Genomic DNA, 20083 nt, shown 5'->3' with positions numbered 1-20083 from the left:
TGAAATAATGTTGGATTCAGTATCCCCTTAATTTGTATCATCATGTATTATATTTGCATTGTTTTTTCTTTATGTTTTATTGCTTGTTTGCCGAGGTCTGGAGAGTCATTTTGCTTGTTACCGTAGAATTTATGCTGATAAGAAAAAAAACTAAAACTGTTCAAATGACTCTTGATAACTTTTCTTGATAAAACAATTGGTAAATAATGTAGGTACAAGCATTTATTAAACATTTACTTTGCATTCATTTTTTATCTTTCCTAAAAGAGTACATATAAAACGAATTATTAATACAGTAATCGATCATGGACGAATTGTAATTTTTAATATTGATTATTAGATTTGATTAACGCAATTTTGATATATGCGGTAACACTGAGGGATTAATTAACCTCGTTAATCGAGGGATACCTGTATATGATTTTCTAAGTTTATTGAAATTTTTCCTTATCTCTTCCTATTTTCATTGTTTTAGTTTTTGCTTAGATTGATTTTTATTCCAGAAATTTTGCACTCTTCTTTTGAAATTTTTATTCTATTTTCCAGTTGTGCTCTAGATTCTGCAAAAATAATAATATGGTCTGCATATTTAATGTGACTGATATTTGTGCTATATATTTATAGACCTGTAAGTCTATAAATATATAGCAAAACCATAGCCTGGTTCTTCAGCTATGGTTTTGCATATTTCTTCGAGATAGTAAATAAATTTGACAATTGCTTTGGTATCTTTATAGTAATTTGTGATCAAGATTTGCATATCTGAATCTAATATCATAGATTTTAAGATGGTTATCATTTTGTTCCTGTCAATGGAATCAAACTTATCTGAAGTCAATAAAACTGTAGTTATATAGGTAAATTGTATGCCCAGTACTTTTTCTCATCTCATCCGATTAGTAACGGGTTGAGTCCACTAAGAAGAAAGGTTCTCCACTTATTGCGATCTTTAGCCATCTCAATCATGACTCTATAGCTGGGTAGATGTGAATGTTCTTTCAGCAACTTTATCCAAGTACTTCTTGGTCTGCTTCTAGGTCTTTTTCTTCTGATATATCCATTCAGAGCTAAATATGGCAGTCTATGAGGGACCATTCTCTGAATATGACCAAACCATCTCAGTTGATGTTTAATGATTGTGTCTATTATATTATCTGGGAAGTCTAAATCTGTTCTGACTTGATCATTAGTCTTGTGTTGCATCCAGTGGGTGTTATTAATTTTTCTGAGGCATTTCATTTCAAATGCTTGAAGTTTCTTGATTGGTTGTTGAGTTAATCTCCAGGCTTCTGAAGCATAAGTAGCCGTTGAGATAATAATTGTTTTATATAATTTTAATTTTAGACTCATTGGGATTTTTTTATTTTTCCATATTTTGTTTAGTTTATTCATGTTGGTCCAACCTAGGTTTAGCCTGTGTTTTACTGTTTCCATATTGTTGAAGTTACTAGATATAAGACTGCCAAGATAAACATATTTATTAACTTGTTCCAGCAGGTGATTTTCAAGATTTATAGAAATATTTTCTTCTTCTCTACCTATCTTCATTATTTTTGTTTTATAAAGATTTATTTTCATACCATAAGTTTTACAAGAGTCATTTAAAATATTAATAGTTTTTTCTAGCTGTGGTTTAGAATCTGCTAAAATAATGATATCATCCGCGTATTTTATGTGATTAATGTTGGTACCATTGATTTTTACACCTGGTTCATCGACTATGGTTTTACAGACTTCTAGGAAGAGGATAAAGAATTGAGGTGAGAGAAGGCATCCCTGCATTACACCTTTCTCGACTCTGAAATTCTCGGTTTTAACGTTGTTTGTTTTAACAAAAGCTTTGGTGTCTCCATAATAATTTGTAATAAATGTTAAAATATCAGAATCCATTTTTACGTTTTTTAGGATAGTAATCAATTTGTGTCTATTAACTGAATCAAAGGCTTGCTTAAAATCTATAAAATAACAGTATATGGGCAGGTTGTATTCCCAATATTTTTCTGCTATATTAATAATGGTGAAGATATGGTCTATAGTAGATCTATGTGGCCTGAATCCTGCTTGGTTTTCCTCTATGATTTTTTCTGTAAGCACCTGTGTTCTCTTTTGTATAATTCGAATGAATAGTTTATAACTATGACTTAAGAGTGTTATGGGTCTGTAATTTTCACGTATTCTTTTGTCTCCTTTTTTGTGAATTGGTATAATAATTCCTGTTTTCCAGTCAATTGGAATTACTCCAGTATAAAGAATTTGATTAAATAAATTCATTAAGAAATTAATGGCTTCCTTGCCACCATATTTCCATAGTTCTATAGATATTTCATCTTTATCCTTAGCTTTTGAAAGTTTCATTTGGTTTATTGCATTTATAATTTCTGCTGAGGTTATGGGTGGTGCCTTTTCATATATCATCTTTTCTGTTATACTTTTCTCCTCCTGTTCTTTTGAAATAATGTTTGATAGTAGTCCTTCCAAATTATTTTAATATTTTGTATTGACCCAGTTTCTAGTTTGTTTTTATCTTTCATTGTTAATGGTTTACCTTTATAGATTTTAGTTAATTCTTTGATAATTTTGTATACCGTTTTATTATCATTTCTTTTATTAGCTTATTCGCAGAGTTTTGTTTTTTCCTCTTAGTAATTTTTAGCCAGGTTATTAACTGTCAAAATATGGTCTATAGTAGACCACCTTATATCTGAAGCCTGCTTGATCTTCTCCTGTCGTCTCATTCATTAAAGTATGGATTATGCATGTGAAGATTTTGTAGCTACGACTCAGCAGTATTATGGATCTAAATTTGTAATTTTCACATTTTTGTTTATCTTCCTATTTCATTTTGAAAATTAGTATTATGATGCCTGACTTCCAGTCATCTGGAATTTCACCAGTATATAATATTCATTTAAGAAGTTCAAGAAGGAAATTGGCTACTATGCCACTATATTTCTACAATTCACCAGGAAGTTCATCATAACCAGGTGCCTTAAACAAGTTCATTTAGTTTATTGCATTAAAAATTTTTATTCTTTTATTATACATAGTACTTTTTCACTTTCTGACTCTTCATTTGTAATTTAAGTTTTAGCTAATGAAATAAACTTTTTAAAGACCTGAGTTTGAATCTCATCTGGGATGCGAGGAAGCTCAATCAGGACTTTTCAGTTGATGGTAAGTTAGCTAGTCTCATATGAAGGTGACAAGGTTTTATTCTTCCAACTTTTTTGTCCCACAATCATGCAAATTGGACAGAAGAACACAGTTTATGTGAATGCATGCGCCATACACACACACACACACAATGTTGTTATTATTATTAAGAGAGACCTCCAGGGAGTCAGAAACTCATTGAGGGAGGCCACATACTACACACACCATCTATTACTTATTCTTGAATTCATTCACACCGCTTGCAATAACAATATCCAATGGCAATCCATTCCAATCACGCACCACCCTCTGAAAGAAAAATCTGGCCCTTACACTCCTCTTGGCAGCGTTCATTCTCAGCTTCCAAGGACGCCCTCTCGTCCTTTCCCCACCCTCCATAAATTGAAAAATCCCATCAATTGAAATCCTGTATGACCCTTTCAGAAGTTTGTAAGTCTCAATCATGTCACCCGGCTTTATCCTGTTTGCTAGTGTCTGCAGTCTACAAATTCACAATCTGTCTTCATAATCAGCATTCCACAAACCTGATATTAGTTTTAACACTCTCCTTTGTACTCTCTCCAATATATCAGAATCACAATGGAAACCAGGAGAACAGACCTGCACACAATAGTTCAATTGAGGTTATATCAAGGCCTTTAAAGTGACAAAATGACATCCTTATCTTTACATGTGAATGTCGTTTCAGCATTGCAATTATCTTTTGAGCTGTATTTGCAATCTTTGCTACATCCCCCCCCAAACATGCTTTTCATGTAATTATTCTGCTTCAAATTGATGACAGTGATCATGCGGTACCTACTGGGGAAGTACTAAGTTTATGAATGTTCCATTCAGAAGAGGTTACATGCTGAACTACAAAGCAGGAAATTATGACCAACTGAGGAGTATACTGAGTTCAGTGGAATGGGATTGATTGCTGGATGGAAAAAATATTGACAGTGCATGGCAAGCATTTAAACAATACTTAAATGATGCGTTGGAGAAAAGAGCAAAGCTAATAATAATTGCAAATACTTGTTGGATTTCTGCTCAGGACATAGACTGGTTATTACTAACACCATGTTCCAACTTAAAAATGTGCACAAATTCGCATGGAGAGAAGAGGCAAGGAATAAGAAAAGTCTCATTGACTATATTATTGTTGATAGTGATGTTTTCTGTCTGGTGCAGGACACCAGAGTGTACAGAGGATTTGAAATTGGAAGTGATCACTATTTAGTCTTCAGCAGGATAAAATTGAATTTCATATTGAAAAGAAGAACATGTAAGAAAGTTTTAAAAACGAATAAAAGTTGAGCAGCTCTCAGATGTGAACTGTAGACTAAAATATACAAACATTATTCAAGAAATAATGAAAGAGTTTGAGAACAGGAATCAAACCTTGGAGATTCAGTGGCAAGCTCTGAAGAAAACATTGATTGATTCAACTAGAGAGGAATGTGGTGAAGTTGTCTGCAAGGATAGAAAAATTTGAACTCCATGGTTGACACAGGAAGTTAAAGAGGCAGTGAACGAAAAGAAGAAAGCATATCAAAAGTTCATGGCAAATAAGTCAGCTTGTGCTCTTAGAGAATACAGAGACAAATGTAAGAAAACTAAACTGTAAAACTAGCTAAACAAAAGTCATGGGAAGACTTTGGTAAGAACAGAAAATAAATATCAAGAAGGTGGCAAGATATTCTGGAAGTTGTTGAAGCTTAGAAATGGAGGAAAGAGTGCTGTAGAAGGAATTAGAGATGATAAAGATGATATGAAAACTGGAGAAAAAGATATCCTTGAAGTATGGAGTAATTACTTTGAAAAATTGCTAAATGAAACTAGCAGTGATGACAGCACAGTGATAAAAAACACTCAACAGGCATACAGTCATGAATACATATCCATGCTTGAATTAGAAAAAGCCATCAAAAGTGAAATGTGGAAAGGCAGCTGGACTAGATATTAGACCAGAAATGCTCAGGTATGGAGGTATAAAGGTTTTACAGTGGCTACACTGCATAGTTCAGAGGGCCTGGATAGAGGATGAATTCCCAATGATTGGAGTAGAGCTCTCATAGTACCCATATATAAAAAGGGAAATAAAACTGATTGTGAGAATTACAGAGGTATTTCTCTACTGAGTGTTCCTGGTAAGATTTATGCCAGTATACTTGAGAAACGGTGGAGAAGGATTGTGGAACAGAAGCTTAGTGAGAAACAAGCTGGATTCAGGCCAAATAGAGGCTGTCAGGGTCAGATATTCACTTTATGACAAATAGTTGAAAAGTCATGGGAATATACCAAAGATCTGTATTTTAGTTTTGTAGATCTGGAAAAAGCATATGACAAAGTGCCAAGAGAGAGAGAAGCTATTCAAAATGCGACAGTTGTATGGTGTCAGTGGATCATTATATCAAGCAATACTTAGTCTTTATCTGAGTTCTAAGTCAGCAGTTAGAATTGAAGGAAGTACAGGAAGATGGTTTAATGTTAAATCTGGTGTCAGACAAGGATGTACATTATCACCTCTGTTATTCATTATCCATATGGATTACATTATGAAGGAAAGTGGTATTAAACCTGATATCAAAATTGGAGATGTTAATGTCAGCTCCTTGCTTTATGCGGACAATGTTGTACTTCTAAATAAATCCGCTACAAGTCTGCAAGATTCCCTGAGTAAATTGAATAACTGTTGTGATAGATATGGTATGAAGGTCAGCAATAACAAGACAAAGATAATGAAAATAGGCAGAAGCATTGAAAATATCAGCTGCATTGTGAATGGAGGACCTGTAGAACAAGTTAAACATTTCAGCTACTTAGGCACGATTTTTAGTGAAGATGGTAAATTGAATATGGAAATAGACAACATAATCAACAAAGCTGGTGTGGTAGGAAGTCAGCTGAATAAATTTATGTGGAATAAGAGAGAAATTAATTAAAACACTGAATTAGCTGTATACAAGGCAGTGTTCAAACCAATTTTAACTTATGGATCTGAGAGCTGGGTCAGAAGTAAAACACTTGACCAAAGACTAGAGACCGCAGATATGAGAGTCCTGAGAAAGATTAGGGCATGAACAGATGGCATCAATGGCAATATCATATTAAAAACGAGGATATTAGGAAAGTACTTGACATTGTCATCATCGAAGAATGCGTTAGCAGAGTTAATCTCAGGTGGTATGGTCACCTAAACAGAATGGGTGAGGAAAGATTAGCCAAACTAGTGTTCTCTGCCAGGTTGGCAGGAAAATGACCCAGAGGAAGACTAAGATATAGGTGGATTGATACGGTAAAAAGTGCCTTAGAAGATAGATATATAAATATGAGATCTGGCAATGTTGTAGCTTTGACAGGTAACAGATTGATTTGGCAGAAAATTGTAGGCAGGAAGTTAGTAATGATGTAAATTTTTCATGTAGTACTATCATATCCTGTACACTCCTTGAGGGTAAATGTGAGGAATTTGATGATGATTAAATGATGCGATATCAGAATGTGTCCCAAGAGTTTGAAGAATAAATAGGGCAGAAGTCAAATGGGTGTGTAATCTTATTAAGCAAGAGTCGTAAGAAAGGGACGATGTGTAAGGGATACCATGTGCATAAGGATGATGTCTATTATGAATGTTATAAGCAGGAGGCTAGAATAGTCACAACTGTTGTATGGAAAGCAAAGTCTGAGTATGAAAAGAAACTGACTTATTGTGTGCTAAAGACAACCCACAAAAATTCTATCAATATGCTTGCTGCAAGTAAAAGATAGAATGAATATGAAAGAATAACTCTTCTAAATCCAGAGGCATGAGGGGGTTACAGATGCAGAAGAGGTTGTTCAGCTAATGAGTGCCCATTTTGTTAAAAGCTATCGACCTGGTGTACACAACATTGAGTTCACTGCTACCTCTTCACTGGATGAAGAAACGCAGGTATATGAGGATGAGGTATTAGAGCTGTTGCACAAATCGAATAAGAATTCAGCAGTAGGGACTGATGGGGGGGGGGGGGATATCAGCACGTGTGCTAAAAAAGAGTGTTCAGCTGAACTGGCTATTCTTTTGACCAGGCTCTTTATTATGAGTCTCAGAATAGGGAAGATTCTGCTGGAATGGAAGGAATGTATGGTAATTCCATTGCACAAGGGTGGTTCAAAGACAGATGCATCCAACTATTGACCAATTATTATCTCAGGAGTGGTAGTGAAGATTTTGGAAAAATTGCTTAGTGCTCGTATTCAGAAATGGGTTAACAGTGAATCTCTACTTTTCTTGAGAGACACTTGTGACATTAAATTAAGAATTATAAACACGTTAACACAAGAATATTTTAATGTTTGCCATATATTTCTGTCTGAAACTAACAGACTCTCTTCAGTGTCTTGATAGGAACAGTTTTTAACAAGGTGGAATACAAACAGTTGATCATTCAGAAGTAGAATGAGCCGCATGATGTTACATTGCTAAGCATTAAAGAGAGGTAAATTTCATCAGAGTGATGAATAAATTATAGGTATTCACAATTTCATATAACAATCTTAATTTATAAATTCAATTAAAGATAACATTAGACTAATGTAAGAATTAAAGGTATAAATTAAAAAAATATATATATATATATTTTTTTAATGTGTTATCCGGATTAAACTTTCCCATATTTTTGACAAGGATATACAATCATTTCGATTCAAATTAGGGCATTGAAGTAAGGCCTCAGCACTCTCTTTGAATAGTCGTTTGAATTTATAACGACATGTAGAAGGTGAGTCTTGGACAAGAGAATGTTGTGGCTTGTCTCTATCCCTTGCTGCGCCAATCCAGACTTATTGGATTTGTTGTGAAGAATGTATTATTGATGTTCTTGTATTCTTTTTTTCTATCGAAATGATTGCATATCCTTGTCAAAAATATGGGAAAGTTTAATCCGGATAACACATTAAAAAAAAAATATATATATATATTTTTTAATTGATACCTTTAATTCTTGCATTAGTCTAATGTTATCTTTAATTGAATTTATAAATTAAGATTGTTATATGAAATTGTGAATTAATACCTATAATTTATTCATCACTCTGATGAAATTTACCTCTCTTTAATGCTTAGCAATGTAACATCACGTGGCTCGTTCTACTTTTGAATGATCAATTGTTTGTATTCCACCTTGTAAAAACTGTTCCTATCAAGACACTGAGGATAGTCTGTTAGTTTCAGACTGAAATATTTGGCAAACATTAAAATATTCTTGTGTTAATGTGTTTATACTTCTGAATCTCTACTTTGCGATGAACAACATGGGTTTACTAAGGGAAGGTCATGTTTTTAGCAAAGTCGCTCACATTCTATAACAACGTTACCATTGAACTAGAGAAGGGGAATGGATACACCATGATGATACTTTTGGATTTTGCTAAGGCTTTTGACAGAATATAGCTTGGTAAACCATTGCATAAATTGTAGAAAATTGGTTTGGGTTATAGAATATTAGCATGGATAAGAGGATGGCTGACTGACAGATATCAAAAAGTGGTATATGGAGGGGGGGGATGTGAGTCTACAACATTTAAGGTAACAAGTGGTGTACCATAAGGATCAGTGCTTGGTCCACTGTTATTCAATCTGTGCATTAATGATATTAGGAGGGATTTGACAAGCGACATACAACTTTTGCTGTGTATGCAAAGATAGGTATTATAATCAGGAATGCTGCTGATTTGCAGTACTTGCAGAATGATTTGAATAGCTGGAATTTTGGGCAGGAGAAAATGGATGGCAGTTCAATGTCAATAAATGTAAAGTCATTCACTTTGGCATGATTACATATCCAATGTCATATTATATTGGTGGGATTATGCTAGAAGAAACTGATGAGACTAGAGATCTTGCAGTGTTAGTAGGTAGCAAGTTAACAAAAGATAGCAATGTTAACAAAAGTATTTGAACACCTAGTTGTGGTAAAAAAAAATTGCATTTTAATTACATTTAATTTAATTTAATTACATTTCTAGGTACCACCTTTGGCCTGAATGATAGCAACCACCCTTCGTGGCATGCGTTCAACCAATTTCTGATACATTGCAACAGGAATATACTTCTGTTCCTTTTGCAAAGCTACTCCCATTGTTCATGCTGATGACAGCTGCTGTTGTCTGGAGTCTGAGCTGGCTAGTCCAACACTTCAGTTGTTTTCTAGAAACCAGTCTTGGACACACACACTGCAGTATGGCATGAAATGTTGTCATGCTGAAACATGCAAGGATCATTGCCAAAGTCCTTCCATAGTGTTGGAGACATGAAGTTGTCCAGGATGTCATTGGTTTGGGCACATCCACCAATGGACCAAGCCCTCATCTAACTGAAATAATCCTATATTAGCGAGCTTCCATCGAACTTGACAGTTGGAATGATGCAGTCCTGTCAGAATCATTCCCCAGGTAATCTCTAGATCCAAACACGACCACCAGAGTGAAATATTTGCAGGTGTGATTCATTGCTACACAGAACCCTTCTTCAATCATCTACAGTCCAGGAACAGTGTTGAAAGACACCAGTCCAAATGTTTTTTGGCATTTAGGGGTGATGTGTGGCTTGTTTGCAGCAGCTCTACCGTGGTAACCTAAGGCATGCTAACCTCTGTAGACAGTTCTAGTGCTGATAGATGTCCCTGCACCATTTTCCAGGTTGACAGCGAGGTTCACTGCTGATAGATGTCCCTGCACCATTTTCCAGGTTGACAGCGAGGTTCACTGCTGATAGATGTCCCTGCACCATTTTCCAGGTTGACAGCGAGGTTCACTGCTGATAACGTGCGAGGTGCTTGAACATTCCGAGACAGAGCTCGTCGATCTTGGTCAGGGAGTGCAAGTGGCCTCCCAGGTTGCCCAGGTTCCTGCTATGGTAACACCATCAACTTTCTATCTACGAATGACATAAGCGACAGTGGATTTCAGTATACTGAGATGGATAGCAATGTCATGGACAGAAAGACCAGTGATGTGACACCCAACTACAATCCCACATTCGAAGTCTGTCAGTTCAGCTGAACATGGTATCTTGGCATTAAGTACAGTGCAAAACATACAGCACATCTCACCTTTTATTCCAGGCTTACACAAACACTCCCTGAATATTTGCATGTGGTAGGATCTGAAATTTGCATGGCGTAAGGTCTCCAAATACTTTTGTTAACTATAACTAACCACCTTGTCTTAAAAGTATATTACAAAAGTCCATCTAGTAGGTCTTCGTCCTTAGAGCTTTCTAAGCAATGCAGAGTATGGTTATTAATTATTGCACTTAGTCCTCTCTTTTGACCTTTTTTAATGACACATTTGTTAAATACATGCCGTTTTTCTCTCTCTCTGTTTTCTTTCTGTTAATTAGATCATAATTTAGAATCATGTTCATCACATTCACAAGCTAATTTTACGACAGATGTGTTTAAGATACAGGAACTGATTTCTATGCCTAGATTGATCTTGATAATGTTGTCATGAAATCCTTTGAGTTGGTGGATTTATTTCAAAAAATTAGTCAAGATATGATTCTGAGGTTTCTTATGTAACACAATGTCTTATTGTTCAAAAAACTTTTATACTTGCTGCATAAAAAATATCAAATTTTAATTTTTAAAAATAAATTCAAAAAGTCATTAGTACATTTGTTTTTTTATCAATCCTACATACACAAAGTATTGTAGACCCCTGTAGCACATCATTGCAATATCTGTGCAGTCATATGTTATTTATTTGTTTATTTCGTTTTTTGCATCAGGTGACAGAATGGCTGAATAATAGTATGATCAGTATATCAGAATTTACATCCCTGCTGAAATCACATTTGAGTGATAAATGAAATGCATCATCATTTAACTGGCCTTTGTACCAATTTCACGCTAGTTCAAATCTTCAATATCTTGCAGATATTGAAGGTTTGAAATAGCATGAGAAAATCATGATTGTGCTTGGTTGCTTAAGGCAGATCTTTTGCAAATAATCTGTCAAAGAATATAATTTTTATCATACCTGATCACCTTTAAGAATGGGTAAGTTTTATTAATTAATTGAATTATTCCAATTTTAATAATTAAAAAAATTGATTATGATCAAGCATGATATCTACAGTTAGCATTGAGGAACAGTTGTAAAGAATGAGAGTTGTTATCACAGATTAAAGATTGATCAGTTTGTTTATATATGCCATTTTCATCATGGATAATAGTACCATGCTTTCAGAATGCAAAATAATACATTTGTTAGAAATAGGTTAATTAGTCTATTTTGAACTGTTAGTAACTTGACTGTTGTTAACAGAGAAAACATAATTCATTCATCTGAAAGTTTTTTAAAAACTTCTCTTCGTTGTAAACCTCAACTCTGCTTACATACTCATCTCAGATGGCTGAGCTGTTTACTGAAGTATTTAACTATTTACCTTTAGCTCATTGTCTAAATAAAAGAGTATTGGTAAGTACTATGTGTGATTGATTTTGAGCTCTGGAGCTTACTTTTTGTGCTTTTAATTTTTTTTTTTTTTAAGAATTGAAAATATTTAAATATCATGAATGTCATTATTATTATAAATGCACTTCCAGAGAGTCCAAGGACTCATTGAAAGAAAGTCAATTTGGATACTCATACTTAAATACACACAAACATTTTCTGAAGATCCACATCTAATGTTAGCCATGAAAAAATGCTGGAAACCAGTTTTGGACACATACACACACAATGCAGTATGGCATGAAGTGTTTTTGCATGAACTACACAGGCTCACTAACACTACTAGCCAGCTTCTAGGAAAGTAATTAATTTGCATGTTTATCATATCTCCTCTCCATCTATTTCTCGAACTTGAAGATCACACTAATGGGTTCTTATATGCACAATTCCATAGGCCAGTTATCATCTTCATGCTTTATCTTTATCTTTATCTTCACCTGGGTTCCAAGATAATATTATTATTATCTTGGAACCCAGGTGACCATATCTGCACATAGTAATCTCGGGGCAATGGTTTTATCAAAGCCTTGTAAAGTGGGAGGATAACTTCTTTATTGCTACATGTTGGTGTTCTCATTAACAGTGCTGTTATCTGATATGATGACTCAACCACCTTAGCACTGTGATTTTAAAACTTTAAATTCATAGCCTGCAATAATCCCAAGTCTCTAGCTTCATTGACTACTTCCAGTAAATTCTCATTAATGTAATACCTGTAATGGCTTACATTCAAAATACATAACTTTACACCTGGCAACATTAAATTGAAATTTATTATCATTTACCCATATAACCTATCTGTTCAAATCATCCTGTAGGAATTCTGCATCAGTTATATTCCTTATTACTCTTCATAAATTGGCATCATCAGCAAATCCAAATCATTTGAGAGGATTCCATGCTGGATTGTTACAAAAAAACGAATGGGCTTGCAAAATAATCCCATCAAATCGATTGGATAGTGGCTGACTGAAAGGTATCAGAAAGTGACATATTGTGATGCTGAGTCTATGAGGAGGTGGGTGACAAGTAGTGTATAACAGAGTTCTGTACTTAGGAATCCTAAGTACAGAATTTGAGAGGATTCCAGCATGGAATCCTCTCAAATGATTTGGCAAGAACCCAGACACAACATGGTATATCCATTTCCCCTTATCCAGTTCTGCTATTACTCTGTTATGGAACATGAGCAAATTGGGACAGCAAGATCTACCTTCAACATCTATCAACAAAATCATGCTGTCCTCCTGTAGAGTATCCCGCTGTTGTCTATCCACCTATGGATTTGATTCCTAACAGTCTTTCCAATACCTTAATTACCATACCAGAGATAACTTATTGGTCTATAATTCATTGCATCAGTCTTAGCTCCACCCTTGTATAACAAAAGTTATCTTGCTCTCTTTCTTCTCATTAGAAATCTTAATATGCTCATATACTCATGTTGAATGATCAAGTGTGTGTGTGGGGGGGGCATTGCTATTTTGCACATTCCTTCAACACACATGCCAGTATCCCATCCATTCCAGCTGTTGTATTTGAGTCGAGATTTGGTAACAATTCTAATACTTGTCATTCAACTAGTTCTTTTCTTTCATCCAGTAATACCTTGGCATCCAGAGAACCAATGGATTTCCTTGAAATATATACCTTACTAAAGTTTTTTTTGCTCAACAACTCAGCTATTCTTTGTGTATATGACACTTCTGTACCATCCACATTCACTGAGATCACTTTCTTTTACTTGCTATATAGCAATAAAATTCTTTGGTTAATTTCTTTTTTGTAATCTGTTTTCATCTACCTCCCATGGCCATTACTTTCCCAGCCTGTTTTTATAGCACTAAATCTCTTCATCCTTCTTCTTATGATATCAGATCTATAGCATCCTATTTTTTCTGCAGCTGTTGCTTTAAACTGTTATTATTCAGTTAATTTCCATGCAATTAATTCTAATTTTAGAGATGCAGTCAGGTGTAGCTTCCTTTAGACATCCATTAACCAATTTCTATGTACTATTGATTTCTTCCTCTACCTCGCAATTTCTCTTGCCAAGACAGTACCTCAAGCTGTCTCCTCAGTTTATTATTATCATGTGCTTTATAGTTCCATGTGTCCATTCTTGGTCATAGCTCTTACATACATTGTCAGCTCTCAAGTCAAAACTACACAAATACTCTCACCATTGACCATTTTTTGTATATTTGCTTCATCAGTGAAACTGATAGTCATGGAATGCTTTGAGTATATTTGTCTGTATAGTAGTCTCTATACAAGCTTGTATACTAATCGTGTATACAAGCCTGACCTCACCTTGCCTTCAGCCATCATGAACAAAGACGATGAATTTGGCAATGACAATGGAAACACCAACTACAAAAGAGGAATATTAGTGAGAAATTGAACACTGTTAATAGCCAATTTTAAAACCAAAGTACTGTGTAGGGAACATGTATGACCCACTTAGTCAACCACAAACCACAGAGACTTCCAGATCCATGTTATGAAGATATGTGGTCTCAGCTCCAACTTCAACAGTGACAACTTCTACCTTTAGTCTGCAAAACTGCACCTGCTTTTTTTTGAAAAATCCAAATTTCAGCCTCTCAAGCATTACCCATCTCAACTTCCTCTAATACACATTCTTTGACTCCTTTTCAGCTGAAGAGTGGTGTTTGTACATACATTGCTATGACATACCATGCCCAAATGCATTCTACTTAGAATCTCTTTCTCTCCCAGTCACAATCTACTTTGGATGAAAATCTCTCTGTCCTAATCTGTTAAATTCAAGGGATAAGCACAACTTTGTGCTTATCCCTTTCTCCACCAAATGACAGCCACCCAGCCAATCTCAACCAAGAGTCGTCTGGCATTATAATTACACCAATCCAAGCAAAGACACTTGAATGCATTTGCAACCCTGTCTGGAATAGAAGCATATATTCCCATTCCAGTCTAAATTTCAATCCCTTAAGCGTAAGCCTTGGTTCTCCAAAAGATGTGCCAAAACTGCAAAAATGAAGAACCAAGCATACCTCAAATGGCTATCATCAAGAACTTTGCCTTCTTTCACTGTTTACAACCAAAGACCAAAACAACTGCAAGAAAATCATTACATCAATAACTGATTCCAAAGAAAGAAAAGCAGGAAACTTGCATCATGCCCAAATGGCAGCCAGAATTTTCATCACTTCCCAAAGCAGTTGACCACAACTTTTGTCCAACACTGTTTCCACCACTAGTACACCCAGATGGGTCTATTGCATCGTCACCCACGGTTAGGTTCACGGAAAAAGCCAATCTCCTATCAAATGCATGCATGTGGCTTGCAGAATTTTGTAAATAGGAGGAAAAGGGCGATAATAGGCATTCAACAAGTGAGAGGGGGAAGAACCCATAGGCCATCTCTGGAAGTTATATAAGAGTGTGGTGAAGAGAGATATGAGGAGTAGATTTCTTACATGGAGAATTGTGAGTGAATGGAACACATTACCAGAATATGTTGTTAATGCAGGGAGTGTTAAGGATTTTAAGATTTAGTATGATAAATCTGATGTCAGTTGAATGAACCTCTTATGATAAGTCTACTGACTCCATGGAAGGTATAATAATAACAAAAATTGTTGATGGGGGAGGGGGGGGGGAGGATTGGTACTACTGGCCCTGATGGCATTCCTCCAATGGTCCTGAAGATTTGTGCTCCAATGTTGCCTCTTATTCTATTGTCTCTCTCTTACTGCACCGGCATCTACCCTATGTCCTGGAAATTATCTAATGTCTAACCCACCTATTCCCAAGAAGGGTGACAGATCTTTATCATCTGCCACCTCTCCAAGGTTGAAAACTTTTTATGACTCTTCATTAGAAAATGGATGTTTTCTAATGAAGAGTAGATAGAATTACACAGATAAGATAGAATTAGACAGAATTAGTGACTGCCAGTATCTGTTCTGCCAATACCGAACAACAGGCAACCTGCTCACTGGTGTCGCCCTCCTCTGGTTAAGCACCATTGAAAAGTTTGACAAATCCTAAGTGGTTGCACTTGATATCTCCAAGGCCTTTAACCAGGTTTGACATGAAGGCCTATTAAGTGAGCTCCTATCATTCATCCAAAAAATTAGGATCCTCTTTCGTTCAAGGCATTACTTTATCTCTGAATGGCTATTAACCTGTACAAATCACAAATTTGCCCATCCATTAAGTACTGCTTACACATCTGGGCCAGTACTCCAAAAATCCCTCTAAAAATATTTGATGCAGGAGGGAGCAATCAGACTGATTAATGACTCATATCTTACCACAGCCACTGTTGCACAGGCATTTAGTATCTATTACATGCATCTTCTGTAAATATTTCCATGGTAAATGTTCCTTAGAACCAGCATCAATAATCCCCCCCCCCTCTCTCTCTCTCTCTCTCTACCAAATCCATTGAAACATGTTCAGCTACCAACAACACACTGTCACAGTCCAACTCCATACTCATAAAACAATTTCCCTTCTTCCTCATCCTCCTCTATTTCTAGGAACAGCCTCCCCTCCCGTGTGTTTCCTAAGGAATGTGATGCATAGGCCTTCAAATCTACTGTGAACAAGTTCCTCCTTCCCCAAAATCTTCCTATACATGCTAATAACATACTGTAGGTTGACCAACTGACTTCTCATGTATAAGCCTAACATTAAAATAATAATAATAATAATAAAAGTGTGTGTAAAGTTTTTGCAGGCTTCCCTAGAGTTAACTCATACATTTTGAATATTAATATAGGTGATAAATTCAAGCCTCAGTTTTGATCTAGATATATTACTTAAATTTAGATGTAATGGTTCATATTATAAAAAAAGCAGTTAACTGTTGTTGATTATATATATGTTCCATTCAAACAGCTACAGGTAGCTCGATATGATTTAATACATTGACTCCTTTTGAGATGAATTATTATTATTATTATTCAGGCCTCCAAGGAGTCAAAAGACTCATCGCAGAAGGTCCTTCCTAGGAAACACAAGTCTATCAAGACTCATCGTGGGAGATCCTTCCTAGGAAACACAGTCTATCATACCACTCCTTAAACTCATTGACTGTTCTCGCTCTCACTATCAGGCAATAGATTCCACGGTTCAACCACCCTCCATGCAAAGAAACCACTCCTCACCCTCCTGCTCACAGTTTCCTTTCGTAACTTCCAGGGATGGCCCCTTGTCATCACTCCATCCCGCTGTTCAACCAAGCGAAAGAACTCCCCAGTGTCAACCCTGTAACTACCTCTCAACAGTTTAAAAGTCTCAATCATATCACCTCTCCTTCTTCTATCCACCAAACTCTGCAGACATTCCCTCAGCTGATCCTCATACTAACATTGTACAGTCCTGAAACTGTCTCTGTTATCCACCTTTGTACCATTTCCACAGTGTTAATTTATCCCCTTCAAATCCTGGGGACCAAATCTGAGAACAATGGTCTAAGTGTGGTCTGATTAGGATCTTATACAACGGAATGATAACTCTTTTATCTCTGCAGGTCAGCGTCCTTCTCATTATTGCAGCAATCCTCTGTGTTCACCACCTTTGCAATATGTCCCTTGAATTTCAGGCTTCTATTAATCATCAATCCCAGATCTCTTGTCTCCCCTACTTCCTCCAGTATAGCTCCGCCAATAGAGTATGCAGTGTTCCAAACCTCAAGACCTTACATTTTGCTGCATTAAACCGACACTCCCCCATTCATTAACCCATCTGTCTAGCTTATTCAAATCCTCTTGCAGGACTACCACATCTGCACCATTACTAATAACCCTTCCCAGCTTCACATCATCTGCAAACAACTGATTATCCCCTCCCCCCCTGTAATCCACTGACAATGTCATTGATATAAAGGTTAAACAATATAGGTCCCAGTATTGAGCCCTATGGGACCCCACTTGTAACCCTCTGCCTCCTTGAAACTGCCCCATCATACACAACTCTCTGATACCTATCAGACAGCCAATCCTGTATCCAGTTGACTAATCTGATATCCAAACCCATGTGCTGCAACTTAAATATCAGCTTATCATGTGGCATCCTGTCAAATGCCTTCGCTAAATCCAAGAAAATGGCAGTATATGCCTTTCCCTCATCTACTGCTCTTGTAACTTTATTATAAAAGGCTAGCATATTACTAAAACAAGAGTGCCCCCCTCACAAATCCATGTTGATTCTCACAGATAACATTACTCTCATCTGCCCAATGTTGTATATTGTCCCTAACTGATTTCTCCAAGATCTTAACAATGAATGAATCATATCCAGTTGATTCACTTTCTGAAATGAATGCAGTTTAAATATAAATAAATGCACAGAAGTTCAAATAATTAAAGAAACAAAACAAAACATGAAGTTCTTTAATAAAGTAGACATATAATTTAAAAATGCTTTTATTCATCTTTTTTTTTTTTTCCCTTTTTTGAAGCATAAAGTGATAGTATATATGATGTAATAACTATTAATGCTTTAATTACTAGTTCCTTCCACCAAAATCAGATTAGCATCATCAGGAAACAGTACATAAGTTTTGTAATGTATGCAGGCAATATGTGTCAAAAATTATCTTTTGAAAATCTTGATTATTAAGCTGAAGGTCTAAAGGGAACCCTTTCATTTTGCAACCTCATCTCATCTTTTGCTTGGTTATAGACCAAGTAATATTTCAGTAATTCACCATTTAACCAATTTGCTTGTTGGTGCAGCACACAATTGTACTTCAATTAACCAGCCTCCTCAGTTATTAGAAGAGCAAACTGCCTTCCTGATGGGTTAGATAAACGGTAAATTACCATATTAGGTGCAATTTTAAGTCTTGTATTGACTGGAAGTCTTGTGGGGGAGGAGGAATTAATTCCTAAATTGTTCATTTTTATCAGTAATATGCTTTGAAACTTGACTCATGCTGCCCATGATACAAGTTCTCCATTGGCAAGTTGCCACTTGAATGCCATACCATACCTATAGCAAATAAATGCCAATGCGATGTGTCAGCTGAATTAATCAAAAATGACTCTTTATTTTAGTACTTACATTATAAAAATCCATGCTTTTGCCAATTGTTTTTTTTTTTTTTTTTTCAACTTGTTAAAGTTTCTAGTTGCTTGCATGAGAGTATTACTTGACTCTGATATTGTTAGGATAGTTCTTCAAGTCAGATATGGATTTAAGGAAAAATTTCTCAAAATCATATTAGCTTACTACCCAACCAGCTTTGATGTGTATACATGTCAGATTTGCCATGAATGCAAAGTGCATATTATTATTATTACCTGACACCTCCAGGGAGTCCAAAGACTCATTGAGGGATGGCACCTACTCTACAACTTTGTCTCCACCACTCAATCCACCAATGGCATCTACCGCCCACCACCACTAGTATTTTCACAGACAGTCATAAACATCCATGGCCATGGCAGGACTCAAACCCACAGCCTTTTAGCTGGAAAGCAGATATGCTACCCATTAGGCCAACAAAGCCAGCAATATTAGAATGTTTCATACCATTGATATTGCATTAAACTATGATGGATATGAAGTGAATGAGGAGCAATTTATTTCATCCATATTGATGTCAGTCTGATTGAAGAAGGTTGCTTAAAGGATGTAATTGCTCTAATAAGAAAGGCTGAAGTGTTGTTGGTTATTCATAATAATACTTCACTGTATAAACAATACCAAGAAAAAAAAAAATTAAATATTGAACTAAGTAATATTTTGCTGATTTTCCACCCTGCATCTTCAGAGCACAGATTACCACTGTGATAGCACACAGTTCTCAATTAAATCCTTGTAGTTCAAGCACCCCAGAAACAATTCAGATTGTAGCTGAAAATGAAATAATATCCTAACATAGCACTCTGTAGGCCAGATAACCATAAAGTTAATTTAGAGAAGTCAGGCTGTCTGATTGCAGAATGACCTCTCAGATCTTTGACAAGTAATGTAGCCATGATGCAGATTTTAAAAATAGACTCTCAGACCTATAATAACTTCCTTATAATTCCGAGGTTATCTTCCATTTAATTCTATGTAAAGGAGTATCCAGGGCATGTTCTGCCAGTCTAGACTTTCCATACAGATGATCACAGATGTAACATTTGCATTCTTCAAGGCAGATGTTAACTGATATCTGTCCAATGTAGGCTAAGTGGTGACACAAGGAACTTTATATGTTCCAAGATGCATAAGAGGATAAAGTTAATCTTTAGTAAAATGGATGAAGGTAGCTAATTGAATGAGATTTGAATATAGCATGATGATCACATTTGCAGAGAATTTCAGTTGCATTATAAGAGATGGGAATAGTTATGCTGTGGTCTTTCATATTGGTTGCAGAAGGGATTTGGGGTTACATGCAGTATTTTGTTTATTTTATAGAGGTTGCAGCCATTGG

The 20083-nt window shown here is 35.7% G+C and overlaps 1 protein-coding gene across 1 annotated transcript in view; it reads left to right on the top strand.

Moving 5' to 3' along the window:
* PpD3 (protein phosphatase D3) overlaps window positions 1-20083 on the top strand; it is a 258573-nt gene that overhangs the window by 188074 nt on the left and 50416 nt on the right. The window contains exon 10 of the mRNA XM_090392850.1: window positions 11544-11622. Within this exon, the coding sequence (XP_090248976.1) occupies window positions 11544-11622 (79 nt within the window). The remainder of the gene's footprint in view (window positions 1-11543; window positions 11623-20083) is intronic.

Source organism: Typopeltis vanoorti, chromosome 1 (genome assembly GCF_054136105.1).
Source record: "Typopeltis vanoorti isolate ZY-2024b chromosome 1, IOZ_Tvanoo_1.0, whole genome shotgun sequence".
NCBI lineage: Eukaryota > Metazoa > Arthropoda > Arachnida > Uropygi > Thelyphonidae > Typopeltis > Typopeltis vanoorti.
This window is presented reverse-complemented; position numbering and strand designations above follow the sequence as displayed.